The sequence below is a fragment of the Sabethes cyaneus genome, chromosome 1 (assembly GCF_943734655.1).
Source record: "Sabethes cyaneus chromosome 1, idSabCyanKW18_F2, whole genome shotgun sequence".
Taxonomy (NCBI): Eukaryota; Metazoa; Arthropoda; class Insecta; order Diptera; family Culicidae; genus Sabethes; species Sabethes cyaneus.
In genome coordinates this window covers 40976651-41001480 of record NC_071353.1, presented here as the reverse complement: position 1 = coordinate 41001480, position 24830 = coordinate 40976651, and the positions used below count along the sequence as shown (strand labels likewise).

At 41.8% G+C, this 24830-nt stretch overlaps 1 protein-coding gene across 1 annotated transcript in view; it reads right to left on the bottom strand.

Moving 5' to 3' along the window:
* The window catches only part of LOC128732946 (papilin), a 227571-nt gene that overhangs the window by 47389 nt on the left and 155352 nt on the right, over positions 1-24830 (bottom strand). The window contains exon 2 of the mRNA XM_053826428.1: positions 15265-15462. Within this exon, the coding sequence (XP_053682403.1) occupies positions 15265-15269 (5 nt within the window). The 5' untranslated portion in view covers positions 15270-15462. The remainder of the gene's footprint in view (positions 1-15264; positions 15463-24830) is intronic.

Genomic DNA, 24830 nt, shown 5'->3' with positions numbered 1-24830 from the left:
ATTCGTGATGAATATTTGATCATTATAAAATGAAGCTCCGGTACCTTTGCGTACGTCTCCTTGACTGGTACCCCTACCAGTCTCACCTTATTATGGACAAAGTTTATACCTCTCAATTATTCAGAACGGATTAACGTGTGCAGGTGGTTTTCCCGCTCCTGCACAGCCTCGTGAAGAGGGTATGATTCTATTCTTCTCAAAATTAGAATTATAACAGCTGAAATACCAACGAAATATTCTTTGCTGATATGACGTATATGGGGTAACATCTTGTTTTGCATCATTTTTAAGAAATATTAAACAAGCAGATTTTCTTACTCACCAGTAATACAATCGCATTAACTTCATTATGGTTAAATCATACACTTAGTATTGATGACTATTTTGACTTATGATTTTATTTGATAATGACTCAACAAACCAGACAAATCCCACGACTTTTTGCGCACCAATATTTCATTGCCAATGACCATTGGGACGGCTGCTCACAGGCAACTAAACAGTATAAACAGTCATGGACATTGAGCTTCAACTCACCTGACTTTTCCCATTTAATTCCAAACTCAATTCACATTTGAAGTCCAATGACATTTCTAATTTTAAGGGCAAAAAGTAAAACCAATGGGTATAAATGTCTTTCTAAGACTAAGACCAAGACCTTCTTTATCGACAGACTTCACTAGCCGGCAGTCAGCGTACAGGACCATTTCGGGGCTAGTGCAACGATCTTACTAATTCTATCTAGCAGCATCGCTAAGTCGAGAGTCGAACATTCGACGACTGGCTTTTGTTAGACCCCAGCATCGTACCTCCAAGCTAACTGGGCGGTCTATTAATTTCAAGTGCAATTAAGGCCCAATTTCGGGTACAATTTATTATGTCATTTTAAGTCCAATTTCAAGTCTAATTTAGTTCCAACTTCACCTCCGATTTCAAATTCAATTTTAGTTTCAAGTCCAATTTCAATTGGGTGTTTTAGTGGTACATAAATTTACGCATATTCTGATAAAGTATAATGACACTGTATCACCACATGAAAACTATTTAAACTAGTGGAAGTACTAAAAACATTTTTTTTTTTGACGTAGGACTACGTCTTTCAGGAAGGTAGCTGATATAGCGGGTCATTCCAAAAAACCGAAAAATGTGAGCGTCACGAAAAATGAAAAATTTTGAGCGCTAATAATATAGCGGTTTCCTGATCGATTTTATCGAGCCAATCGATCGGAAAACCTTCTACGCGTCAACACCAATAATGAAACCTATTGATTTCAAAGTACGTACTATTGAAAAATTGAAAATAATGAAGCACTGTCCAACTGGAAATCCTCGCTTCGTGATTGGTTGGAAGATTCTTTACGATGATCTAAACCTATACCAATTTGATATCTGTGCTTAGGAAGTAAGCCAAAACAAGTGACAAAGTTTCCCCATCTCAACAAGATTTCTTAACATCGCGATTAAACCTAGACCATTTTGATGTCCTTGCTTGGGAAGTACGCCAGAAAAAATGACTAAAGTCTATTATCTCAACAGATTGCAAATTCTTTACGGCGAGATGATTAAACCTAGGCGAATTTGATATCTATGTTGGAAAAGTGCTCTACAGCTGTAGTGTTCGGTTATGATTTAATTCTGTTTCGATATGCATGTTTGACGTTTCATTGGAAGTGTAGTGAAAAGATGTGCGTTGATAAAATGGGATTGAATTGGTTAAATCCCTTCAACGTCTTGAACTTGAACGTTTTAAAATCTTTAATTTCTTTAACCGTTATGTGTGCGACAGGGTACCCGAGTACCTTTTCAGTTTTAAAATAGTTATAACTCATTCAATTTAAAACATACGTCATTGAAATTTTGCGACATCGTAAAACTCGTTGATCTTAAGTAATTGAGGTTTTTTGGTGCATTACCATAAAGGGGTTTAGCAATGAGAGTCACTTGAATTTTTTTATTAGCTAGGAGGGCGACAGAAATACCCGGGTACCCATGATTTGCTATCTTCATAACTTTAGTTATGTTGAACCGATTTGGATGAAACCGGTGGCATTTGATTCGTACATTTATCTAGTTTTGATTAGATAAAGCGTTTGGCCATCAAATGACAAGTAGTTCCCGAGAATCGGTAATTCCGGAGCAACATCCGGTAAAACGTGGGAAGCCGCATGTTTTGAAAGAATATCAGCTTTCAGTAAACCTATTAGCTTTGAACTTGACATTGTGGACCCTTTTTTCATCTAATTATATAAATTGGTGACTTTAGATCGCATTGGTCACTCCAGAATTTGGTTCCTGTAGGGATACAGATGGCGAGTTGGGTGCCTAATCCAATATTAGAATTGGTTTAGCGGATCTTTTAGATGTTTTGAACTGAAATGGTCAGTTTAGTACTGATTGATAATTTCGGAACTGGTTCCAAATGTATAACGGATGGTTCTACGTTTTGAACGGTTCTGATAATGCTAAGCATTAACTTGAATCCTGCGGTATCATCTATGACCCCGTAGAAACCATTTTCGAAATAACCAATCAAAATACATCGAAATGTAAAAAATATCACCTACCGAACTAATTCCAAGAACTTTGATACCCATATTGCTAGGTTTTACCTCCAATCCTGGACTGGCCACCCATGACCCCACAGGAACCTACTCCGGAATGGCCAACCTGATTCATCTCATTATATGAAATAGTACATTGTATGAATTTTTATAGTTTTTATATCCGCATGACTGATTTTCCTGCAATACAATCATTTCTCTTCCTCATAGCGGACACTCTGTCGGAATTCCGGATTTTCGGGCCCCGTATGTCTTTTAGTGGCCAAATGGCCAAATGATTCAAAACTAGATAAATAAACGAATCAAATGACACCTATTTCGTCGAAATCAGATTAAAATTGTTGATGTTATAACAATATCAATTTTGGGTACCCGGGTACCCTTGTCGCCCTGCTAAAGGTGTTTTTTTTGTCGCACATATAACGGTTAAGGTAACAGGAAAGCATTAGTGTGTGTTCTTGATTTTGTTAAATTGTTTCCAAATGCACATAGAAATAACTTTGAAATATACTTCGAGGATTGGACGTATACAATGTTGCTACTTTGATAAATGTTACATACAACGCATGTAGCATGTATTTATGCTGCATGTATACATGAAGAATCGAATGATTACATCCCAAGCAACAATTTGAGCTGTATTGCACTTTTATTGCGGTATTTATGACCAATTTTGGTCACCAGATCCGTCATAAGTGTGTAATAAAACCATCATTATTACTTGCGATGCATGGATACATGCTACTATCACTACAAAAATAATTTTACGTAGTTCTGCGTCACCTACATATGCGGTCGTGTCTTGTACACAACCCTTCTGATTTTTAATTTAAAATAAACGGTGATAATAAAAAAGTAGCTTAAAGGGTGTCGCACATCAAACTGCATCACGGAAGCAACGCTGTAGAAAATTACCCATTGGGTATTTGCTCCTGAAAATTTGGGTAGAAGCAGTTTAGAGTGTATTGTTTACACTGTATTTCTTTCCAGCCATTTTGCAATTTTCATCGGTCCTGGTCAAAAACGGAGTAGCAGCACACGGGCGGTATCCTATGCTTATGCTTATTGTTTACACTGTATTTTTAACGCGGACAGTTTTTCGCAAATTGGACAAAATGGCGTCACCCGAAAAGCAACCAGGAAAATAATCGAATCTCTCATCATGGATGATGAGATTTACGTCAAAGCGGACTTTCGGCAGCTTCCGGGGTGCAGAAACTTTCAATGTTTGCCTAGCGATCTGCTCATGTGGCAAACAGAATGCGCCGTTCGTGACTACCGGGACTGTAAACGGGCAGATCAACCTCAAGGAGTGTCTACAAAAACGTCTACTACCTCTGTTAACGCAACACGAGGGTACTATGATCTTCTGGCCGGATCTAGCTTCGTACTGCTATTCAAAGGATGTCATGGAGTGGTACGAAGCCAACGGGGTTACTTTCGTACCCATGGACATGAACCCTCCAACGCACTAGTTCCAACCCAATGAAAAATACCTGCCTATTATGAAACAGGCACTACGGAAGCATTCCAAGAAGGTCAAATCTGAGGAAGACTTGAAGAAAAAGTGGCTTTCCGTACAGAAGAAGGTGCACCCAGATGTTGTACAAAATTTTTTGAGTGGAGTTAAGCGCAAGGTGCAAGCTTACGGTTATGGTATTATGGTAAGCTGTCAAAAGCTAGGTTAAATTGAAAAGCTCTATCTGAAGCGTCGAAGAGACGAAGAGAACTTTTGATATTCTGTCGAACGATCGATAGATTTTATATCTGGCAAACAGTGAATCATTTTGATGAGTGATAAGTGAGATTTTACTGAGTTAGTATATTTGGGATCTCTGGTTCCCGCCGACAATAATACGAGTAAGGAGATACACGACGCATTCAAGCTGGAAGCCTACTTTTCCCTCTGCAAGACTCTTCGACCAAAAGCGTACGTCGCCGCACAAAGTTGACGATGTCCGATAGTCCTCTACGCCCTTGACACAGTAACTTTGCTTACGGAAGACATACGTGCACTTTCCGATTTGAATAAAAGATGTTGCGGATTATTTTTGACGGAGTACAAATGGATAGCGGAGAGTGGTGTAGGCGCATAAACCACGAGTTGCAGGCAAAACTTCGAGAGATTCCCATCGTACCTGGCTAAAGTTAGAAGAGTACGGTGAGTCGATCACGTCGCAAGGATGCCGAACGACTGTACAGTGAAATCCGTTCTCTTCAAGAATTCTTCCGGTACCCGACATTGAGGGCTCCAACGTGCTAAATGGCTCGACCAGGTTGAAGCCGACTTGCACGTGTCGAGACGCTCAACGAATTGGCGACGAGTAACCCAGAACCGAGTACAGTGGAGAGCAATTCTTTATACCCCGCGTTTCTGCTGGTATAAGTCAGTAAGTGAATCATTTTATTTTTGATTTTTGTGAAATTTTGCATGGTTAGTGAACGGCTGAACAATATGGAACATAAACCCCACACTGGTCTTTCACCTTTTATCCAACAACTCCTATTCCTACCTACCTCCTCGTGGTACCAGCCTAAATACGAACAACCTCAGCGGAGATTGGGTAACCAACCCGGTGAAAACTATAATCATATACCGATAGGGAAGGAGGTGATGAAAGAAGGACGACGATACTAGGAACTGCGATCGCCAAACCTCGCTGGTGGAGACCGGGAGCTGCTCGAACAGCTCAAACCAGGAAATCTTACTCACAGGTCTGCAGGAAATCTGCAAAGGAGAAAATGTTTGGAATCTTCCAAACTGATCTCCGCGGTGGAAAGGCCCAGTTTTACCAGAGCGGTGGCACTGGTAATGAACTGGGAACGGACTTTGTAGTGTTGGGATGCACGCAAGATCGCGTGATATATTAGAAGGCGATCAACGAGAGAATGTATCTATTGAGGATAAAAGGACGTTTCGTCAATTGCAGCAATCAACGCACGACGGTAGGCCCGATGATGAGAAGAAAGCATTCTAAGCGAGGCTGGAGGCAATGTAAGACAGCTGCTCGCCACGGGACATCAAGATCGTCAACGGGTATATGAACGCCCAGGTCGGTACAGAAGAAAAATATAGACCGGTGATTAAACCCCATATGACGTATAAACTTTGTAGCTTCCCGAGGCCTACTGATTCGAAGCACTTTTTTCCCACGCAAAAATGTCCACAAATCCACCTGGAGACCACCTAATCAACGTACAATGAACCAGTTTGACCACGTTCTCATAGATGGCTGGTTCTACTTTAACATCGCGAACATACGTTCCCTACACGGGGTGCGAATCTCGACTCTGATCATTACCTAGTTGCAGAATATGTGCGCTGAGAACGGTTAACCGTGTACCAGACACGTCAAAGAGGTTCTCCTGGGTTGAACATCAGGCAGTTAGATAACCCGAAATCTGCCAGAGCTGCGGGCAAATACCAGATGAGGCACTCCCTTCTTCCGAGGAGTTAGGTGCTTCAATCGTCGAAGACGGATTGGGCAGAATACGCCACTAAAGAAGCCGCTACCGCGACATTGTATGGAAAATATCCTAGTATACGAAATGCTTGGTTTGATGGAGCATGCCAACAAGCGATGGAGAGAAACAATTGCTTGGAAATATTATCTGAGCTGTGCGACTTGGGAGAACTTGGCCAAATACCGACGAGCAAGTGACCAGTCGACTACGGTCCTAAATAATAAAAAGCGCCGAATGCAGGACAGAGATCGTAAAGAATTAGAACAACTATTCCGAGCTAATGAAACGCGCGAGAAGGTGAAAGTTTTACGAGAAGGTGAACCAAGCTCGCAACTCGCAAGGGCTACACACCGAACTCTGACATGTGTAGGACCGAGGGACGGAATCTGATTACAATCGAGCGCGAGGTGGTCGACAAATGGAAGTAGATTTTCGATGAAGACAATAGCGAATGTGCAGAAGGAAGTGGAACAGAAGTAAACCTAGGGATGCCAAGCATCTGATCTCCGAAAAGTCGAACAAGAAATCGGGTTACTAAAGGCCAACAAAGCCGCTGGTAAGAACCGCCTACCGGCAGAGCTTTGGAAATATGACCGAGAAACGCTCGTAACGGTTCAATAATGGTTTTTTTTTTTCAAGATTTGGGAGGAGGAGAAGCTACCGGAGGCATGGATAAGGAGTAGTTTGTCCCATCTACAAAAAGCCATAACGCTGGTAAACGTCGCCTATAAGGTACGCTCCCAGATCCTGTTATGTCGGCTGTCACCAGATTTTTACAATCCGACAGATCTCGCAAAAATGTCGCGAGTACAACGTGTTCACATATCATATCTTTATTGATTTAAAAGCAGCATACGATATAGTCGATCGAAACCAACTATGGCAGATAATGAACGAACACGGTTTTCCAGATAAGATAAGTCGACTGATCAGAGCTACGTAACCGTAAACGGTAACCGTTGACTGCGACGAACTGGAAGTGGTAGATCAATTCGTGTGTTTGGGACAGCCGATGAGGAACTCCAACGTCGCATTCAAGCAGGCAGTGGGACCTACGTTGCCCTTTGTAAAACGCTACGATCAAGAAGCATACGCTGCCGTACGAAGCTGACATTATACAAAACCATTATCGGACCGGCAGTTCTTTATGGACGTGGAGCTGTAACACTGCTCACGGAGGACATAAACACCCTTACCGTGTTCGAGCAGGTGTTGCGAACGATATTTGGCGAAGTGCACACTGAAAGCGGAGAGTGGCGAAAGTGTTTAAATCACGAGCTACAGGCACTGTTTGGAGAGATTCCCATCGTACATCTAGCAAAAGTCGGTAGGCTATGGTGGGCCGGACCTGTCGTAAGGATACCGGACGGCAGTGCGACAAAAACAGTTCTCTTCAACAACCCCACCGGCACCAGGATCAGGGTGGCTCAACGTGTAAGATGGCTGGACCAGGTCGAAAATGATTTGCGACTTCTGAGACGATTAGGAAATTAAGTTAGGTTATACAATTCGTAGATACATTTCCAATCGGTCAGTACAAATATTAATATTTTTTGAAACGATGGTTCTACAATTGATGAAGGGACGGTAGGGAAAGAAATGAAAATTTTTTAGTCTATTACATAGGAACGGGGCCTTCCCTCGAAAACCCGCGCCGAGAAACGCGGCTAACACAAGCTGACAGACGAACAACGTCACGTGCAGTACCTTGCAAGTCGTAAGGGCCGGCATAGTGTCGTCGTCCTGAAAGTAAACAGTAGTTAGATTAAAACTTCTCGCTCGGTGGTAATCTGCAATTGATGTAGGAAGCGGCACAATATGTGTCGATAACCCAACCTAACGCGTCGCTATCCTTGAGAAGTGGATTTTGCGGTCTCCTTTTGTCCAGCGCCTCTATGGTTCAAAGGTACAAGTACCAGCGAACCACATGCCCTGGCGGGTGTTGTGGGTTCGAATCCGGTTGTAATCTCAGATTACAGCTTGGTTCGACTCATGCACCTTCCAGTATTGGACAAAAGGTAGGAGTCAAAATGACTACTTGTCAAGCATAGCTACCAATACCCTCCCCCCCCCCCCCTTCCTTTCCACTCTTCCCCACCATCACCAAAAAAAAAAATTTTTCATTTCTTTCCCTACCGTCCCTTCATCAATTGTAGAACCATCGTTTCAAAAAATATTAATATATATGTATGACCGCATTTCAAGGTCAAGACTAAAAACTTGAGATTAGTCCAGTACAAATATGTTTCGAATTTGTTGATGAACCAAATAAAGTAAATCTGGACGCCCCTCGTACGTCATGCGCACGCCTTCATTCGACACCCAAGTAACCAAGAGTTCGAATAATAGTGTCTAACAAGAGTTAAACAGCTTTATGTATATTAATCTATAACTTGCTAAGCAGCGTCACTTTTAAGTAATTAACCGAACTTTCAAGCTGTCTTGGGTTCACTGCACAGAACGCTAAGCAGCTTCGAAATAAACTGTCAAAAACTAAGAAAAAACAAATTTAGCGGCACTTCTATATGTTCTATTTTTATACTTCTACCTAATTTCTATATTCGTTGCATTTGCCTGCTGTTGGGTTTGAACCCGGGTGTTCCGCGTTGTAAACCTATCCCGATCCACTGCGTCACCTTTGTCGTATACAAGCGATGTGAATTTTGCCAATGAGTGGTTCTTAAGTAAAAGTTCGTTTTAGAACTTGCAGCAGCTTTATGCAGCGCGAGTTAATTATAGAACATAAAGTTTGGAACCAGGCAATCAACTATAGTAGTGAGATACCGACAACATATGCTACACAACACAACACAATAATGAAGAGCATTGCATTCTAATTTATAGTTGTAATTAGAAATGTGCGAGCATTAAATTTATTCAAGTGAAATAAAAATAATTAATCTCAAATAGTTTTAGGTTCTGCTGGTTTGATCACCAAAAATATAAACAAAAAAGCAGCACGCAGAACTTGTTAGCAACTAAAGTTACTTCAGAACTTCATGTAGTATCCTAATAGCTTTGAAGTATCTATGAAGTACTTACAGCACTTCTTAAAGCATTTAGTTCCACGTATACTTGATATACACTACTAATCAGCAAGAAAGTTCCAGGGACCTTAATCTGAACTAATTATGAACTTTCGAGTTCGCGTGTCAAGTAATATTCGAACTTTTGGTTGCTTGGGCATAACTTTGTGTACATATTTCATTAAAATATTCCACCACGTTGCGCAGTAGTACAGAATGCAACTCGAATGACGCAAAAAATCTTGCACAAGCACCTTGAAAATCCGGAGGGGTCTGGATAAAAGTTGGTTAAAACGCTAAAAATGGCAAAATCAACAGTGTATTAAATTCTGAAAGGTTATAAGGAGAACCTAACAGTGGAAAGGCGGCATAAAACATTCAATAAAACCGGAACCAAGGACGGAGAGCTGAAGATGAAGATATTGAGATGCGCTGAGTCAAATTCTGACTTGTCCATCCGGGATTTGCTGAAACGTTGCCATCTGTCAAACCATGTGGGATATGCTCGCTCGAGAAGGCTATTGCTCTTACAAAACTGTCAGTAAAGATCTGAATCGATACTTGAGCCGGAATGAGGTAGCCACAAAAAGCGTGCTGCGCCGTTTTTACGAGCATGTTTTGGCGCAATTCAACGGATGTATTTTGATGGACGACGAAACTTAGGGTATGTTGCTACATCGTCGTAATTGCCTATTCCTGTCCTATCCAACAGAAATTATTAAAAATATCAGCATTTTTATGACACACAATGCAAAACTAGCTATTCCCTAATATTTTAGTTAGTTGTCTATCATACGCGATCAATCAAAGTGAGCTGAGATCCATTTAAATGCTTTTTATCATTAAAGAAGTCCTACCAGCCAAATTTCCTACGTTTTTTCGTGCGACGAAGAAGACAATGTCGACTAATCGTTTTAATTTCCGTCATTCATAAACGAAAATAACTCACGCAAGGCATTGTCGTTATTTTACAGCCAGGAAAACTTGCCTGACCTGCAGAAATTTTGCAGAATAACCTTTTGTCATGCCGTCCTACACAAATACATGCGCGTTAGCTTCGTACACGTTGTTGTGATTTTTAGTTCGGACGATGAAAAATTTTGATGGACGGATTTTAAAACGGTACGGCGAATTTTAGAAATGATGTCAGTTGTGTAATTTCAATAATATGCTTTAATAGTCGCTTTTCAGTGATTTCAAAGTTCACGGATCGGAAGGTAAGTGTTTTAGTCAAATCAGCACAAGAATTTTTGGAGTATTCATTAAATCCATCCAACGAATGATGAAAATTAGAATGGCTTTACTTAGTACGACGGGAATTAGAAAGAAAACCCTACTATAAGTGAAAATGGATTTCAACCAACTTCCTGGTAAAACATTTTACATTGCAATTGAGCGTGGCGATGTGCCAGGTAAGCAAAAATTCGAATTTGCTGATAAATTCGCGAAGAAGGCAATGATCTGACAAGGAATATGTAGCAATGGATTGAAGACTCAGTCTGTCATCACTTCCTCAATAATGACATCAAGTGTATACAAGGAAGAATGCTTGAAGAAACGGATTTTGCCATTCATTCGTAAATATAAAACTAACATTATATTCTGGTCTGATTTAGCTAACTATCATTACTCTAAATTGATACTAGAGTGGTATGCAGCTAATTATGTCGATTTCGTGCCATAGGAAATGTACCCGTCAAATTGCTTGGAGCTTCGATTCAATGAAAAATTTTACATAATTGTCAAACAACGACTTCGATGAAGCGGAGGGACATTCAGCAGTGCTAAAGAAATGCATGCAGTGGAAGAAACATGCTGATTCAGTCGTATTTTCAACAGCAGAACAGCGCATTTCTTCTCTGTTATTAGGATTTCCGCCTATACCTATTTATGTAATTTAGATTCATTTTCATTATTAGCTGACTAGCTGACCCGACAAACTTCGTATTGAAACAAATTAAACTGTGTTGTACATAAATCGTGAATCTCGGATGACCTTTGTCACAATCTTGAGTTTTGCAAGTTTTTGGGGATTACCTACGAATGGCCGAAACACAAATGGCCGAATCACGAATGGCCGAAACACAAATGGCCGAAATAACGAATGGCATAATATACCAAATGGCCGAATCACGAATGGCCGAATCATAAAAGGCCGAATCACGATTGGCCGAATCACAAATGACCGAAACACGAATGGCCGAATGTCATATTCGACCGAAAATATTCATAGCCTTCAACCTGCGCAAACGTTGGGTATATGCTGTCCTTACTCGCTGCCGCTCGTTCGGACTTAACTAAGGGATAATCCCTAATAGACAGTAAACCTAGGAAAATGCATGCACCTAAATAGTAGTGGTTTCTGCAGGGGGGCTGCCCCCCCGCAGTTGCCGGCGCACACTCGCGGCCTAGGGCCGTCTCGCCCTGAATCATCTAGGAAACATTTGCTACTAACACGGTAAATACGTCTCGCACCTTATAATGAAGATGTATTTATAATTAAGAAATATGAGATAAAAACCAGGTAAAAACAAGTTTATTACCCTATCACTAAAGCGACCGAAATATTTCATTCAATATCCCGCCGTGTCCATCTTTGTTGACCGCACATAGCAAAGCCAACAGTTGTGTCAATTGTTGTTGAACACGGTTTGTTTTCCGCACGGTAGTTGGTAGTTGTCCTGTGAAAAATGAGTGCAACCGGCGATTCATCCGATGTTGCTGGTTTCAACGATGAAGAAAGTGCACCTGTCGTCAAAATTGTGTTGTCGCAGAGAGGAAAACCGATGCTTTCCATTGATGGAATACTATTCAATAAAAACAAGCAGGTAATGTACGCAACTATTGTTGGTTCCCATCACCTGTCAATGACCAGGATCATCACAGAGCTGCGGGTGGAGCAAAAGACGATAGAGAATTCTTCAAGGGCATGTTCCGAATTCGCGCCGAGAAATAGACGAAAAAATCTACTCGAAATGTGTTAATGCTCACAAAATGAGCAGCAAAAATTTTGTTGACGCAGTTGCGGTTTTATTAAGCGCTAAACAAAGGCGTTCCTAAGGCATGTTTTGTTTGTTTAATAGTAGTAGTTTGTTTTTTGTTTGATTAAAGTTATTTGTTAGCTACTTGCCAATTCATGTTTTTTTATTGAGTAGTTATTTAGGCATTCCGAAAAATTGCGGCCTTTCGTGATTCGGCAATTCGTGATTCGGCCTTTCATGATTCGGCCTTTCGTGATTCGGCCATTCGTGATTCGGCCTTCTGTGACTGTTATTGAAATTCGGCCATTTGGATTTCGGCCATTCGTGATTCGGCCATTTGTGTTTCGGCCATTCGGTACCAGCCCGTTTTTGGGGAGTTCATGGGTGTTTTAATATACAAATTTTCCTCACAGTAAAGTAGAAAACAACTCCCCCCATTGCTTAGCCTGATAAAATAAAGTGGATAGCATTTAAATATTCGCCATCATTACAAACCGTTTCGCCGAATACCATTTTGCGGAACACCAATTCTCGGTTGACCATAACGCGGAATATAGAGTTTCCCAGCATACCATTTCGCGAAAAACCTTACGCGGGATGTACCATTTCACGGAAAATCTTTTCTTAGAAAGTACAATTTCGCAGGGGTGACCCAACTGAAGGAAAGTAATAGAGGTCAGTAGATCTAGGAAAATAAATGAACCTAGATAGAGGTGATCTCTACGGGGGGATACCCCGAGCAGTGGACGGCGCTTCCGACGGCAGGTCGCCGGCAACACTCGCGGCCTATGGCCGACTCGCGCTGAATTATCTAATGTTACTATTGATAGTTTTTGGCGGTCTTGTTATTGATTAATGTTTTATGAAAGAGTCCAAAATTTATCGAGTTCGATTAGTTCTTGAGTTACGCAAAAATTTCTGTTTTATTTGTATGAGAGGCCTTATCCCCCTACCACTGTATTTCTGTATTGTATTTCATTTGTATGCAAGCCCCCCCTCTTAAAAGGGAGAGGGGTCATTATTCCCCTCCTAAAGAGGGGAGGGGTCTCAATTCACCATAGAAAAAAAAATTGCCTACACAAACACCCATATGCTAAATTTGCTTCCATTTGTTTGATTAGTTCTCGAGTTATGAGGAAATTTGTATTTCATTTGTATGGGAGCCCCCCCCCCTCCTAAAATGATAAGGGGTCTCAATTCATCATAATAAAAATTCATGCCTCTAAAAACGCCCACATGCCAAATATGGTTCCATTTGATTAATTAGTTCTCCAGTTATGAGAAAATTTGTATTTCATTTCTATAGGAGCCCCCTCTCCTAAAGTGGAGAGAGGTTTTAATTCACCATAGAAAAAATTTTTGTCTCCAAAAACACCCACATGTCAAATTTTGTTCCATTTGCTTGATTAGTTCTCGAGTTATGCAGAAATTTGTGTTTCATTTGTATGCGAGCCCCCCCCCTCTTAGTGGGGGGAGGGGTCTCTAACCATCATAAGAACCTTCCCTGGCCCCAAAAATCCCTATATGTAACTTTTCACGCCGATCGGTTCAATAGTTTTCGATTCTATAAGGAACATACGGGCAGACAGACAGAAATCACTTTTTTAATGGGAATAGATTTGTATGGGAGCCCCCCTTCTTAGTGGGGGGAGGGATCTCTAACCATCATAAGAACCTTCCCTAGCCCCAAAACCCTCTACATGCAAATTTTCACGCCGATCGGTTCAGTAGTTTTCGATTCTAAAAGGAACGTAGGGACAGACAGACAGAAATCCATTTTTATAGGTATTGATTCATTTATTCGCATTTTTATAGAGTAAAATTTTCTGCTTCTTTTGTCGATTATATCGATTGGACGGAATTGACTGCAGAATTAATTAACGCTCCGAGCGGATTCTCAGTAGTTCTTTGAACAGTTTTATTATCGTGAGAAACAAAAAACCGATACTAACTCTACGACTCCATTAGTGTTTATGATGTGAATCCCGATCCCAAGCAATGGTATATAGATTTGAATTGATAGTAAAATGACGAATAAATGGGTTTAGAATTAATTACGTGTTTATATGCAATGGATCAGATTTTTCCATTAAACTTTGCTTGCTGTTAATATCTCGAACCAGATAGAAATCACTCTTCTGGATTTGGCTGGAAAAATAACGATTACACCGCCACACTTTAATAGTCCCAAACAAAATTAGATTAATGATGATTTCATTTTCCGTCACCCCTAGCCTCCCGCTCTTTTGCTCGCAAAGTTTTTTCGCAGCTAATTTAGCACTTTTCCGCAATTAATCCTTCACTTGTATCAATAAGGACGCGTGTGCGACCGATCAGGAGGCAATCATTTATTCAGCAATCGCACCGGTGTACTACTGGAGGTTCGGATGGAAGCTAAAACCGTTGTTTGTGGTAATTTGTTTACACCATTCCGAGCAAGAAATCATACGCATCAACCCATCAAAAGTGGGATCACGACACGGCAACGGCAAGCTGCAAAATTATATGTCTGAAAAACAAAAACGGCCAAGAAGGTTAATAACAAGTTGTTCGAAGGATTGATTCACAGTCTTGCACTGGAAGAAGAAAAACAATCGATCGTTTCCCGCCTTTTCAATTCAATGTGCTTTTCGTGAATGGCTTTTTGCAACAGCAGTGCATCCACGTAGCAGAATTTTCCTACGCAGCAGCGTTTTGTTAATCGTCCAGACATTTCGGGAACACGAAAGATACCAGCTTCCCCTCCGTTTCATCCGTTTCGTGGCAGAAGTGACCCAATTTTCGGCTTCGTTGTTGTCGAAAAATTTACGATCATCCCAAGCAATCTGCTGACAAATAAGTTGATACGAATCTGAACTCGTAAAAATATGAAACGAACCAATTATTGCGGCACCATTTCTGCTCGAACCTCTGGAAAGTGCAGCAGAACAGGGCGTGTCGTAACATTTCTCATTTCCCACAACATATTGAGTCGAACCCATTCTCGAAAGGGAAGTTCATTGAGTTGCAGCGGAAAAAAACCTGAACACACCCGTCCCGGCCCCGGTCGATCGTTACGGAATGAAGCGATTCATGCCGACAACGGATAATTGAAATTTGACATCTGACCCCGGTCCCGACCATAGTAATGAAACGGTTTATTGTGTTTTGCAAAACCCATTGCCTGACCTTTATCGTTTTATATATTGTCGAACAGGAGATTTCAATCGGAACACCATCGTTCAGTCTTACCTCATATTGCTGTAAAATAAGTGCTATCGACAAGCATCCATAAAAGTGACGATTCGTGTATGGCTCCCAGTGATGCCGCGGGATCGGCAGTAGTAGATATTCTTATGTTCAGTACTAGTAGCAGAGGTTTAGATCACAGATGCGTTTGCCACAGGACTACTGGTTCTCGGTTAGCCACCTGTTGATCGCCTGCATTATCTGAAAGAGGAAAGACAACGAAAGATGAGATAAAAAATAAACATTTGAAATCATCATTCGCAGTTCGAGCCGCAACGAGTCGAAACGATCAATCGGAATTAAATTTGCATCAATTAATAAATAAACAGCCACCGGGTAGTAAATTTACCCCCGGGCTGGCACGACATTTGCGCAAACATAAAAGACCGAGTTCACGCGCGTGCTGCCAGCCAGCGTCACCGTGCCGGTTGGAAAATTCATCCATGTTTCCTTCTTGGGAGTATTTATGACAAGTGGTGTTTATTGGTTGGGAAAACGTCGGTCGGAATGTGCGGAAGATTGATTGATCAATCAAGGTTGAACTTTGAACAAACTGTGAGTTGATGTACCGTTTTTGGTACTACAAACGTGAGCGGTTTAAAATTTAATAAGAGACCCTCGGATGAGATTTCAAGGAACCGTCAACATCTGATAAATATTGTTTTATTTCGCATATTAAATCCTATCAAACTAATTTCTCGAATGCAATCGATTGTATGGGGAATATTCTTGATTGGAATTATAAATTACATACAATCCACTCGTTTGCTAAATTTTCCGCTCAACCACCGGTGCTGTACGCTTCTCTTCATATCAAAGGTAAACTTAATTATACATAAAAGCTGTGCCCCCCCATCTTCGCGCGCAAGTGATCCATGCAGGCTGAAGGGATTTTAATCATTAGGAAGACACCATCTGCGTGTGGGTTCACGGGCTCACGGGTAAATATTTATCTCCGCTCACACACTATGGATCAATCACGGTGTTAGTTCAGTAATTAATAGCATAGCGTGATTAAAGCCGCGGAAGTCGAGTCAAACTATATTTCCTCTAATTGCAATTTAGCGATGTCTGACACCATGAAATTGAAGGGCGTGCGTTGGTTGCTAAAAACAGTTCATTTGTCAGCATATGATTAACATTCGGCAGGAAATCTGTTTTGCCAGTTTGGTAGCCAACTTTGCTGTATAGTGTATGACCCGACAAACTTCGTACATACACTCAAAGTATAAGTTAAGTAACCCACTGCTTGCGTTGATAAACAACAAGCAACACCCCAGAGCAATGAACTGTCAAATGCGCGTTGCAGAAAAACAGGGGTTAGGACAAGGACAGGTGTGCAATAAAATTCTCCTTCCAATTTTTTTGTCGTACACAATCTAATTATTGAACCTTTAAGCAATTTGTGTTATAAAGACCCAATTTTATTTATTTATTGAGTATAGTATGTTTATTTGTGGTGTGGGTGGTGTACAATAATTGTCAAATTACCCTATATGTGTTTCATTTAACCCTCGGATCACTAGTTTCTACCATGGCTTTGCTTTCTGTGTAGAAGCATTTTATAGACAAAAATTTTATCTTCAAACTACGCCGTATACTACTAGTTTCTCTAATTTTCTCTAACTTCTTCTTCTTCAGCATAGAGCCGGGGTGGCTCGTGCTGTTTCTAGCACTCGTCTCCATTCAATTCGATCTTGGGCCACTCGTCGCCAATTTCCTAGTCGTCTTAGAAGTTGCAAATCGCTCTCGGCCCCCTATTCCTGGTGCCGGTGGGTTTGTTGAAGAGGACTATTTTCGTCGCATTGTCGTCCGGCATCCTTACGACGTGACCGGCCCACCGTAGCCTGCTACCTTTCGCTAGATGTACGATGGGAGTCTCCCCAAGCAGTGCCTGTAGCTCGTGATTCATACGCCTCCGCCACTCTCCGCTTTCAGTTTGTACTCCACCAAATATCGTCCGCAGCACTTTCCGCTCGAACACGGCAAGGGCGCGTATGTCCTCCGTGAGCAGCGTCACGGCTTCAAGTCCATAAAGAACTACCGGTCTAATAAGGGTTTTGTACATTGTTCTTGATCGTAGCGTTTTACGAAGGGCAAAATAGGTCCGATTTCCCGCTTGGATGCGCCACTGGATCTTCTTACTAGTGTTGTTGTCCACGATCACCAGCGATCCCAAATACACGAACTCCTCTACAACTTCTAGTTCGTCGCCGGTTACCGCCGGTTACCGTCCGTGGGAGACGCGCGTTTGTTTCCTTTGAGCCTCTTCCTTTCATGTATTTTGTCTTCGACGCATTTATTTTTAGCCAAATTCTCTTAGACTCCGCTTTCAGTCTGGCGTAGATTGCCTCCGCCGTCGGAAAGTTCCTGGCTATGATATCGAAGTCATCTGCAAAGCCTAGAAGTTGGCTACCCTTGGTAAAAATCGTGCCTCTCGTTTCGAGATCCGCTCGTCGGATCAGCCCCTCAAGAGCGATTTTCTCTTACATAACCTTAGATTAAATTCTTGTGCATAATGTAGCACTGAGAGCAGCATATCCATCCCCCTTTCTTGACTAAGGAGGGGTTTAAACTTCTATCCGAACATGCTTCTTGCCCGAGAAATAGACATTTCGTATTTGGTTGCCTGGATAATTCTCACGTTTGGTTGAAATTTGTGTTTCATTTGTATGAGAGCCCCCCTTCGAGAGAGAGAGGAGGGATTTCAAACCTCTTTAGAAACATATCTTGCCTACAAAAACCTCCACATGCACAATTTGGTTCCATTTGCTTGATTAGTTCTCGAGCTACGCAAAAATGTATTTTTTTTTTTGTATGCCAGAAGGGCATTGGGTTAAAAGGCCACTGCGACAGTCTTAATGATCGTCTTTTGTGGCAGGCCCCGATTGCTGTACACAGTTTACGGATCGCTCATACCCATTGATGGAGTTGAGCGGAATAGTTGTAATCCTGTGCCCCAATTCGGTACTACATGGTTTATAAAGCCAATGACCGTTTTGGGATTTAGGCTCCATACCTGATATGGAGTAAGAAGGAAACTTCCTAAGAAGTTGTGCCTTGATAATGCAAGAGCTCCGCAATAGCAGAGCAGATGCGCTGAACTTTCAGGTTCAGAGTTACAAAAGGGGCAGGTGTCAGATGATACCTTGCCGATATTCTTTAAATGATAAAGAGCGGGGCTATGTCCTGTTAGGAGTCCCGTGATCGTGCGTAGTTCACTACGAGTTAAATGGAGTAGTTTTTTAGCTACTGCAGGGTTTGGGTAGATAAACTGTTTAGCTTGTCTACAACCCTGTGTTTGATTCCAACGGGATGCTATTTCTAGCTTTTCCCATGTCATCAGTTCGCCTTTCACGGCGGATGTGGAGGTGCCCAGAAACGGTTCAGGACCAATAAATTGCTGAGCTGATCCTTGTCTTGCTAGGTTGTCAGCAAATTCATTGCCCTCGATTCCGCAGTGACCGGGCACCCAAAGTAATAAAACTTTGTTTTGGCGGGAGAGTTCCCTCAATGCTGTGCTGCACTCCCAAACTAATTTGGACACGCATTTGGCGGACTTGAGAGCCAGTAGTGCTGCTTGGCTGTCCGTGAAGATACCGATTTTCGCATGCCTGTACTTTCGTTTCAAGCATATTGTCGCACAGATGTATATGGCATATACTTCTGCTTGAAAAACGGTGGGCCACTTTCCTAATGAGATAGTTTCCCTGATGCCGGGTCCGTAGACTCCGGAGCCTGTGCAGGCCCCCATTTTTGAATCATCTGTAAAAAAAACAGATAGTTCCAGATGGAAGATCTGGCCCTCCATTATTCCACATTGAGCGATCTGTTTCAATCACCTCATATGGAACGTCCATATTGGGCCTGGCTTCCATGCAGTCAGAGACTGAAGTTACTAAGGGTGTCAGATTGAATTCCCGATTTGGTCACCTTCGAGTATGGTTTTACTCCTTTGCAACCGTAGTGCGCCGAGCTCTGCTTCCTTCTTCACATGAAGATGCAAAGGCAGTAAGCATAGCATTGCCTCCATGGCTGCAGTAGGTGTTGTACGCATGGCACTGGTAACTGTAAGACAGGCCAGGCGCTGAACTTTGTTTAGTTTGGCTTGGGCTGTTACCTCGTTCACCTTTGGCCACCATACGACTGCAGCATAGGTTATCCTAGGCCGTGCAATAGTAGTATATGACCAGAAGGCTAGTTGAGGTTTCAATCCCCAGGTTTTGCCAAACAGTGACCTGCATGCCCAGATAGCCGAAGTTGCTTTCTTAACAGCATAATCTAGGTGGGCAGCCCAGTTCAGTTTTTTATCGAGAATTATTCCGAGGTGTTTGACTTCATTACTGAAGCCCAGTCTGACACCATTCAGTATAGGCGGAGTAATGGTATGTTTCCTTCGCCTAGTGAATGGTATAACGACTGTTTTGGTGGGATTTACATTAAGTCCCTCTTGTGAGCACGCAAAAATGTATGTTTCACTTGTATGGGCCGAGGTTTCTTCCGTACTCTAAAAAGAAAGCTCAATTCTCGACGTTTTACTAGTTTCGTTTTCTCTCTCTCTCTCTCACAGTCGGATATTCCTTCGCCGACAAGCGACGAGTTTTTTTGCTTTTGCTGTGTTTTGCTACTTTGCTCTACCCTCGAATGAGCTTCAGTTTTGATTCATCTTTTTTCTGCCGGAGCACTACCGAGAGCATACTCTCCAGGTTACGGAGCAAATCGTTTTCGTCCATAAAATTGCCTGTCCGATAATCTCTTTCTTATACGAAGCAAATAGTCTTTTATCTCTAGTGTGCAAAGAAAAGATTAGCTCTGCTTGAGTTGTGCGCCTCCTATGTAAGATGAGTGGTTATAAGCGAAAAAAAAGTATTCATGCATCATTCAGAGGGAAAACAACCAGTTGAACAGAAAACGACAGCTCTTGGTCGTTGTGAGAAGCAGATAGCTCTGCCTTTGTATACTTAAGTTGGGCAAAATCAAGCCTATAGACAAAAATTCTACCTTCGAAAACCCCTGCATGCCAAATTTGGTCCCATTTGCTTGATTAGTAGTCGAGTTATGCACCAATTTGTGTTTTATTTGTGTAGGAGCCCCCTCCCCGTCTTTTAAAGGAAGGAGGGGTTCCGAATCTTCATACAGATCTTCTCTGGCCCACCTCGGCACACAAATTTCTACGCCGATCGATTCAGTAGTTTCCGAGCCTCTAAGTATCGAAGAAAAAGTATCAAAATGGCGTCAAAATAAAAGAGACGGCAAAAATGGCAAACGCCGACGAAAAAAGCAGCAAAAACGACGATCAGATGACGAAAACACTTTGAAATGATGGCAAAAAGACAACAGAAAAATGGCAGAGAGGTAACAAAAACTCGACGTATACGAAGAACGAAGAATATAACAAAGAGATGACAAAAAGACGGCGGAAAGGCATCGAAAAGAAAATCGATAAGATGGCGAAAGAACAACGAAGAGGTGATGAAAAGGCAAAGGAAGGATGATGAAAAAGTGATGACAAGTAGGCAAACAGACGATAAAAGAAGAAATACGGCTAAAGTACGATGAAAAAACTGAAAAAAGATCAAGAGCAGTGACAAAAATGCCAAAAAAAGACGTAAAGACTATAAATGAATTGAAAAAAGGCAATGAAGAGACGATAAAATAACGACAACAAAGAACATGAAAAAAACGGTTAAAAAGCGTTACAAAGGGGACAAAACATACAAGAAAGATGGCGAATATACGAGACGACGAAAGAACGACAGAAAGACAGTAAACATGCAAAATTCATTGTCTTCACAACAAACAGGACGTCGAAAAAATGGCAATAAAGACGATAAAACGACGACAAAAAACGATTAAAAGATGACGAATATACGACAAATTGACGATGAAAAGACACCAAAACACTAACAACAAAGATAACAAAAATGGCAAAAACCTTCAGCAAAAGTGTCAAAAAACGCGCCAAAAATCACGAAAAGATGACAGAAATATGATGGAAAGATAACAAAAAGACATATATGATGAAAACAAGACAAACAGATAACAAAAAGGCGGCGGACAGGCTGCGGAAAGACATCAAAAAGATAACAAAAAGTTAATGAAAGGACGACGAATAGGCTGCGAAAAGATAGCGAGAAACGATGGAAAGGTGGAACGGACACGAGATGACAACTACAACTAGTCGTTTATATTGCTTAATAGTGTCTAAAAGCAATAGAACAACGAAACGACAACAACAAACAAACATAATATAATGCAACAACCAAATCGTGATGCGGTAAAATGTTGATTTTTCGAGATGTGTGTGTTGAGAATTGGGGTAAATTCTTCAACTACAGCCAACCAACGTTTACACACCGACAAACAGGGCTGTCATTCGCTCACACTATGCGCCCAATGTTCCAATATTATGCCTTGTCGCACAGAGCGATTCGGCAACACACCTCTACAGCTAATATGCACACAGCGTACGAGCGAAAGCGGAGTGGGAGCGAACGACAGCACTCGGTGAAAATCGCCCAGTGAGTGACAAACAGCACTTGGTGCTGCCCTTTGCCACACTCCGTGCGGAATTACGCAAAAAAATTGTTTTGTATTTACAAATTTTCTGCCCTTTTAAAAGTGAAAATACACGCTGCACTGAACAACTAATATGGTCTATGTTAAGTTAGTACGGACCAGGCACCGCAACAGTAAAAATGTTTTTTTCAATCACACCACTTCAACTGACCCAGCGCAGGGTGTACAATCCAGCCGCGCAGAGTGCGGCTCTTGGTGTGGTAAAGCACGCAGCAAATTTATCACTCTGCGTCTGCGACTGCCTTTTGTTGGTGCGCGTAAAACACGAAAGAGCGTGTTTAGCAAAAGAGACACTGAAGGGAATTTGTGGGCGAACACACACCGCATGGCGAGTGTTGTGTTGTTTAAGAATGTGTGTCTTTTGGTCTGCGCTGCGGTTTATGCCACCTCTGCCGACAAATAATAAATCCGATGATGCTAAGGATCATGTCCTGATTAACGGAGGACACTTAGCGAAGACCTAATATCGACTTTGACCACCATTCCACCGTGTGTAAGATTCGTGCAAGATTGTCTAACGCGGTGAAGGCTCGCACTGAGAGGATGCTGCATTTTAATATCCAACGGTTGACAGTAGATGGCGTGGAAACAGAATGCGCCAGAAAGTTCAATTAGCCGCTGGAAGAAAGGGAAGAATCAACACACATAAAAGCTGGTTTGATGCCGAATGCCAGAGAATGCTTTTCATCGAAAAGAATCAACAAGTTCTAATAATATTAGTGTCATGGTGATCTAAATAAGCAAAAAACATAAAACAGACTGGAGCTGCGGAAAAAAGAAACCACCACCTTAAAAAACGCGAGTACGAGTAACGCGTCCTCGCCGATGCAGAGCAGCAAAAATGCCATGCCTCTGATGTGCAATGTTATTACTAGCAAGCTGCTCACTAACAAAACGACTGTAACGGCCAGATGGAAGGAGCACTTTCAAGCGCTGTTGAATGGCGAGGTTAACATGGAGACCAGCAGGAACAGAATAAGAATTGTGAGCGATGGGCAAGCTGTGGAACCACCAACACAGAAAGCGGTTAACAAGGCAATCACTGAACTGAAAAACGGTAACTCATTAAAAAGTATACGCGCTACGCAGTTGAACTTTGGAAAGAAAGAAGCGAGCAGCTGTATGAAGTAATCCACCGGATCATCGTCAAGATCTGGGAGGAAGAACAAGAGCCGAAGCCGAAGGAGTGGTTGGATGGTTCGCGCTTGTGATCAAGGTTGAAATTTCATGAGTTTGAAATCTCATTGAGTTTATTGCTGGCATGAATTTTTCAATACTGTTTCCAACGAAACTATTGAAGATGATTCATGCCACAAAGGATGGGTCAAAATCATACGTCAGAATAACGTCGCGTCAACCGCTTTCGAGACGTTGGATGGCCTGACACAAAGGGATGCACTCTCTAAGGTGCTATTCAACTTTGCCTTGGCAAAATTGCCTTGGCAAAATTGCCTTGGCAGGTGCGATCCGAAGGGTAAACTTGGAAAGGAACCAGAGCATCATCGCGAAGTCTCACATGCCTCTTGGTTTTGTGGATGGTGTCGATATTATCGGAATAAACCGTAGAGCTGTTCAAACGACAAGCTGCGAGATTGGAACTTACCATGAATACCGTCAAAACGAAGTACTCGTTTGCCGGTAGGGAGCGTGGGAGTGGAGCGTTGGTGCCGAGGTGGAGCTGCTAGATGGGGAACGATATGAACAAGTGGAGAAATTCATATACCTTGGTATGCACGAGGCATATGACAACGATGTAAGCTGCGAAGTGAAACGAAGAATTGTATCCGTGAGTCGGGCTTTCTACGGATTACGTAGTCAGCTGAAGTCCCGTAGATTGATATTGCGCACAAAACATAGACGCGAAAGGAAGCTGATCGACGCTTGCTTGGGATTTTGAGCGGTAAATTCTGCTATCAAGCGACTAATATTGGAATAGGTTGTAGATTTCGGTTGTAGATTCTTGATGTGACAACTGTCGCGAGCTGTCGAGGACAATGCACATTTTGCTGGTATTCGAGGGGATTGAAGAACGATCTCTCAAGATCGACAGTACCGGACAGGGTCAATATCGGATCGTCGCCACTAAAGATGGTAAGTATTTGCTCCCAACATAGTTTTTTCATCAATATATAGTTGATTAAATAAAGTGTCCATATCTTTGTGGTGCCGGTGTAAGACAAGATCAATATTTTCAACATCTTCTGCTCATATTTTAAATAGAAAATTTACATTTAAAAACTTTATCGGGCACTCAATTAGTCTCTCTATATAAAAGACAATTTATGTATGTTTGTATGCACCGCCATAAAACCGGAGTACGTTGTTCTTTATCAAACTTCGCATGCGTATTATTTGATACAAAAGGTCAAAAGTTGTTTGGACAATGGCAATGCTCCATGGTATTAGAAAGAGGCCCAAATAAGGCAAAAATGCTTTGTTTTTCTTGATTTTACGAATTTCTGGGCTGATGATACATGTACACGAGACGAAATGGGAGTTTCAAAAGGAGGGAGACAGGTTTAAATGAGGGAAAAGGTTTTGTTCCTTGTTTTATGAGAATTTCCGGAAAGAAAGACACCATACAAGGAGTGAATGGACGTCCAAATGAGGAAACATCTTTTTTTTATTGCATTGTGAGAATTTCTGGAACGAAAACAAAATTTAGGTGCAAGTGACTGGGAATCAAAAAGGGGGTGGCTCCAAGTCGAGCACTCAGTTAGCATTGATTATGATATTAGAGTGCGTAAAAACCATCTTACGTCATAAAACTATTGCACTTCCAAATATCAACTGCATTTCACAAAAAAAAATAGTTGAACCACTCTAGTGAACCCGAAAAAAACGCAGTCCAACTTTAGTTGCATTGCATCCCTTCAGCAGCAGTAAGTTTTAGCTGGTCCAAAACCGAGTCACGTTACTCTTTCCTAGCTTGCGACACACCCACCCAGGGAGGAGGTGGTGTAATCAATTACCGCCTTTTCTCACAGTAC